We start from the raw sequence: 5436 nt of genomic DNA on the forward strand, positions 1-5436 counted from the left end.
AAAAAAGTTGATTATACATGATGCAAGTAATGTTATTTGATAGACTTAATTATATCTGCTAATGTCATAGCTGATCTATCGCCTAGAAAAATAAAGAAAAATAAACTGAACACCTGGGATAGGTCCCTATGCCCGAGCACAAGAGATCAGCCATTGATTTAGGGAAAACTTCACCAAATGATTTGTGAACGATTAGTCACAGCATCACTTTCGGGACATTATTGAAGTTGAACGGGTTGGTTCCATTATACTGCGGCGGAAACGGTGACATCATGATACCTCAGGTCTATCGAAGGTGAATGACTCGAAACTGTGCGCGTTCCCGCCCCTTGTGAGGAAGAGACCTTAAAAACGCTCGTCCCCGACCGACACTCATTATAATAATCAAGGTGCGGCTTGGCAACAGGTGCTGAGAAATTCTAACGTTTGCATTTTAGAGGTGAAGCTGCATTTATAGTTTGCAGAAAGCAGCCGCTACTTTCTAAAACAATTTTACAAAAGAGAGCTCTTTTTGAAGACATTCATCGTGTGAACGCGTGAAGGGCTACTTTTCTTAAACAGGTGGACAGTAATTTCCTCTTCGTGCCAATCAAACTATTTGTTGCCTTTATTCTACTACAAAAACATTTCAAGGTCAGTGACATTCCTAAAACTCAGTTTGATTCAAGGAGGTAAAATGGCCAACTCAGGACTCCAGATTTTGGGGTTTGCCCTGTCGCTACTGGGTCTGATCGGGTTAATTGTCGGCACAATCCTTCCCCAGTGGAAAATGTCCGCCTATGTCGGGGACAACATCATCACAGCGGTGTCTATGTACCAGGGATTATGGATGTCTTGTGCATTTCAGAGCACCGGCCAGATCCAATGCAAAGTCTACGACTCAATTCTGCAACTTGACAGTAAGTAGGCTAATGAATTTGTTTTCTATATAAAATGAGTTTCATTTTCCAGTATGAAACTTTTGACATTGTACTCATGGCACTAATAGTTATGTTGAGAACATGCTGTTTGAATTTGCTAGGCGAGGGAATTAACGCGCGCCCCTGCTATAGATGACGCATGCGCCGAATCTTATTGGAAACCTGATAATGTTCTATGGAATTGCCACACCTTGTGTGCGATTTGCGACTCATACTTAGTGTGTTTTTGGTTGCTTTATCCTTTTGGTATTCATTAACTTAGCCCCAATGGATTCTATCCAACATGTTTCTTTGCCCATTATATGGGGCTACTCCTATTGCATATCTCACCATCGGTTCAAGATATCAGGGGATATAACCAAACACAGGCTACTGGAGGAATGCTTTGTATTCACGTTGGTTCGTGGACATGGCTGTGTTGCGCAGTTACCAATAGGGTAATGGTTATCCAGACAGCCATTGTCCTGTACCGTGACCGTGCCATGCCCTCATCCGCCTATTGGGAAAAACCCTTATTAACTAGCTGCAGGCAGTATCGAGGGGGGACGAGTTGCTGGTGAGGGGGTAAATAAGGACTTTATCTCTGCTCTGTGTAGTCAACACGCCAATGAATGGACTCACAGGTGACACTGTCTGCGTGCACAGTCAGCAAAAGGCACAGATACATTCCTAATCTAGCCTATTACTGAATAGAACTGGCAGCGATGTTCTCATGTTTAGCTTCCTAGCCCACTAAAAACAAAGATTGGTCTGAAGATGACCTGTTGTATTAACTATGGAGAGAATTATAAGATTACTCGGGTTCCCGGACCATTTGAAGGCGATTAGACCATATAGGCTGCTCACCTTCAGCCTTTCCTCTGCCCTGTTTCAATGGTATCTCAGATAAATGTCTGAAGGTGTTATTAGAGTACAATATTAGCCTAAACCAACAGATCACTAAATCATGACATTGCATAAATGTAGGTATGGCCCAAACGTTAGCCTCTGACTACACTCCCTGCCAACTGCCCCCTGATTAAATTGCTTGATCCTGTATCTCAAGTAGTTTAAGTAGCGATTTCTGTCCACTACATCCTACTCTGTCAAATGTATTTTATAAAGCCCTTTTTATATCAGCCGTTGTCACAAAGTGCTTCTATAGAAAGCCAGCCTAAAACCCCAAAGAGCAAGCAATGCAGTTGTAGAAGCATGGTGTCTAAAACTCTGGTCTTAATCAGCAGACACATTGCGGTGTCTAGATAGAGTTAAGTATGGCTTGCTGGGTGAGTGCCATCCATTCCATTCATATTTTCACACTTCGGCAAAAGTACACCTGTAAAGACTATGCTCTCAGGCATTGAGCTGCTTGAGCTCCCTGACTGTATAGTAGTTTTAGTGGCTGTAAAACCACTGTTTGACTTGTGTATCAACTCATTTGATAAGGAGTCTATAAAACGATATAGCTTTATCTCTTATACCCTTTTGCTTGTATGCTTTATCATATCTGCAAACATGAACACAAGCCATGTCTGATAAACGCATTGTAATCAAACCAGTGGTCAATGTAACAAGTAAATAAATAGCTTGATGTCAATTTCATTGCACTGATAGCAGGAAGGTGGAGATATGAGGAACTGTAGAAATTCATTAGGTTGTGCCAACTGCTTAAAGTTCCTCATGCGTTCCTGATAAGCGAGGATTGCGGTGTACTGTTTTTCTCATGCCAATTGTGATCTGTGGAACTGGAGCTTTTCAGGAATGCATAGTTTCAGACGTTGGTATGTTGTCTAAATGTTTTCTGACTCGTTTGTGGGGGTTGAGGCCATATTAAATAACTTTGCTGTCAAGACAGCCATTTTGATTTGGGAACTTGTGAATGTCACTTGTAACCTAAAGCGAGATCTACCTGCTGTGGAAGGGTCTAGCTAGCCAATAGAGAGGAAGTCCCTCATAGTGAAACCCAACTCCCCATGTGTCTCATGACTGGTCTGACTGGTTCCTGACTTACCAACTGAGCCAGAGGGGGAGGGGTGGCGCACACTTCACCCTCATGGGGGTTTCCGGTTGAAGCCGGTTTCTGTTGCACCTGACTAGAGGTGCATTGGGAGAGGGAGTGGTTGAGGCAAAGACGGAGAATATCAGTGTTTGCATGTATTGTTTGTGGCTACACTGCTCTCAGTATTCAATAACCTGGCTATGAGAGCTAAACACACCTAACTGCGTTAAAAACATTTTATTCCAATAACTGAAACTTGTGGCCAAATTCAAATTATTTGGTTGGATAAATCAAACATTTGTCAATTAACATGGTAATTTATTCACTCAACCATCCACATCGACTTCCCCTATCAAACTAACTTATCTCAGTTGGGGAGAAAAACAGAAAAGGAGGGCCATGTAATGCCCCATAAATTGTTTGCCACCCTAAAGGGATATCCTGGTGTATTAACCCTGTCCTCCCCAACTTTCCAGCTGCACTCCAGGCAACACGTGCCCTGATGATCGTGGGCATCATTGTGACTGTGGCTGGACTGGGTGTGGCCACCATGGGAATGAAGTGCACCAACTGTGGGGGAGATGACAAAAACAAGAAGTCTCGCATCGCCATGACCGGCGGCATCGTCCTGCTGATTGGATGTGTGTTACCTTGAAATTGACAGATGTCATTGGCTCTTGATTCTCTGTATGCTCTGATGGTTTAACCGCTAACATTTCGTTCCTCTCCATAGCTCTGTGTGCAACTATCGCCTGCTCGTGGTATGCTAACAACATCATCAAGGAGTTCTACAACCCATTCGCCCCCGTCAACTCCAAGTAAGTACTACTGAATCTCTCTTTGGCTACCTTCCCTTTAGTGCCCCTCTTATCACCTGGAATATTTAATTCACTGTCTTGATGGCGTTGTTGAATGCTAGAAGTTGCTTTCCTTTTTTCTGTTATGCATGTCATTGTACAGATACTGTTGCCAACACAAACCCTCATCTTCTAGGTATGAGTTTGGATCAGCCATCTTCATTGCCTGGGCTGGAGCATTCCTGGACATAATTGGCGGTGCCATGCTCGCAGCAACCTGCCCCAAGGGAAAACCTAAGGTCAAATACCCCATCGCCTCCACTCGTCCCCCCAGCAGCAGCAAGGAGTACGTTTGAGTTTCATGGAGGCTGAAGGAAAACTTAGGAATCTACAGCGCATCAGTCCAACTCAACATGACATTTTGGTCTGTCAGTCCACTTAGATAGCTTCTTTTTTTAAATTTAACTACGTGTTATTTTTTCCAGGGTATACCCTCAGTTACAATAAATCAGTAAGGATATAATTAAGAGATGGTTCTAGAGGACTGCTCATGATGTTTACTTGTAAGGAAGAGCAGATGTTGAGTGTTGGCCTTGGACCTTTGTACATCCCTCCACTTTTCCCACGTCTATTACTGTAGCCTACATGGACAGGCCAGATGACTATGTAATGATGATGGGGCCATCATGCTTTGGTCTTGCATTACAACAGCCAACCATCCCACAACCTGTTTTAGGAGCCAATCAGGAAATGGAAGCCTATATCTAGATTTATAATGATTATGCTAGATACAGAATTTTGAATTATACAACACACATGAATCTGTCAAGCCTTTTGTAATTTCTGAAGGCTCGAGACTGTTCCCCCACAACTAAGATTGCCAGACTATTTGCTGTGATTCACTTAATGCCATTATCAGTGGTTAAGTTGTACTTTTTTTTTCTTTTTTTTTTGAATTGGCTAGTAACCTACAGTATGTATGCTTCAAAAGGATAAAATATAGTCTCCTTTTCCCAAGAGTAGTTTTGTAATACTGCCACTTTTAATATTTAACTTTTTGAGATTGTCCTCTGTAAATAAATAAAATAAAATGGTGACAAGTTGTGGGTTCTGGTTTACTGTGTATGTTGTGGGATTCCATGCCAGATATGCAGAGATGTTGTAAGAAGTCTTGTTTATACATAAATTGCAGTAGTCTTGAATGCACTGAAGTCAGTTCTGAGTTCCCGGCTGTTTTGAACGCGCCAATAACATAGGTGTTGCGTTCCACTGCCCAGACGTGGCATGCATCAACCAAAAGATTGCTATCCAGGTGTTTTGCCTGGGCAGAGAACATGCCTAGAATGTGGTTAGCTGATACTAAAAATACCTAACCAGGAGTTGAAGACCTGTCAGGCGCAGCAACGTCTAAGCTCTGGAACCCAGTCTTTATGATCCCCATGGGGCTCGTTTCACATTGCGGCCAACTGACTGATCTACAAAACACCTTGCATCATAAATAAAAACTGTTTGTAGGTCAGTGAGTCTCAATTTGTGATTATTTATCTAGGCAAAAATGGTTTTAATCCTCTTGAACATGGTCTGGTAGCGTGGCGGGTAGGAGAGTTGGGCCAGTAACCAAAAGGTTGCTGGATCAAATCCCCGAGCTGACAAGGTAAAAATCTGTTCGGCTCCTGAGCAAGGCAGTTAACCCACTGTTCCCCAGGCAGCGTTCTGCACCTCACTCAGAGGGGTTGGGTTA

At 42.9% G+C, this 5436-nt stretch overlaps 1 protein-coding gene across 1 annotated transcript; it reads left to right on the forward strand.

Annotated features, from left to right (window-relative positions):
• The first annotated feature begins 346 nt into the window (after positions 1-346).
• LOC129864006 (claudin-7-B-like) lies at positions 347-4798 on the forward strand. Its single transcript, XM_055936528.1, has 4 exons — positions 347-899; positions 3375-3539; positions 3632-3716; positions 3892-4798. Exons 1-4 carry the CDS (start codon positions 677-679, stop codon positions 4049-4051), a joined length of 633 nt encoding a protein of 210 aa, XP_055792503.1. The 5' UTR covers positions 347-676; the 3' UTR covers positions 4052-4798.
• The last annotated feature ends 638 nt before the right edge of the window (positions 4799-5436 follow it).

This window comes from Salvelinus fontinalis, chromosome 10, assembly GCF_029448725.1.
Source record: "Salvelinus fontinalis isolate EN_2023a chromosome 10, ASM2944872v1, whole genome shotgun sequence".
Taxonomy (NCBI): domain Eukaryota; kingdom Metazoa; phylum Chordata; class Actinopteri; order Salmoniformes; family Salmonidae; genus Salvelinus; species Salvelinus fontinalis.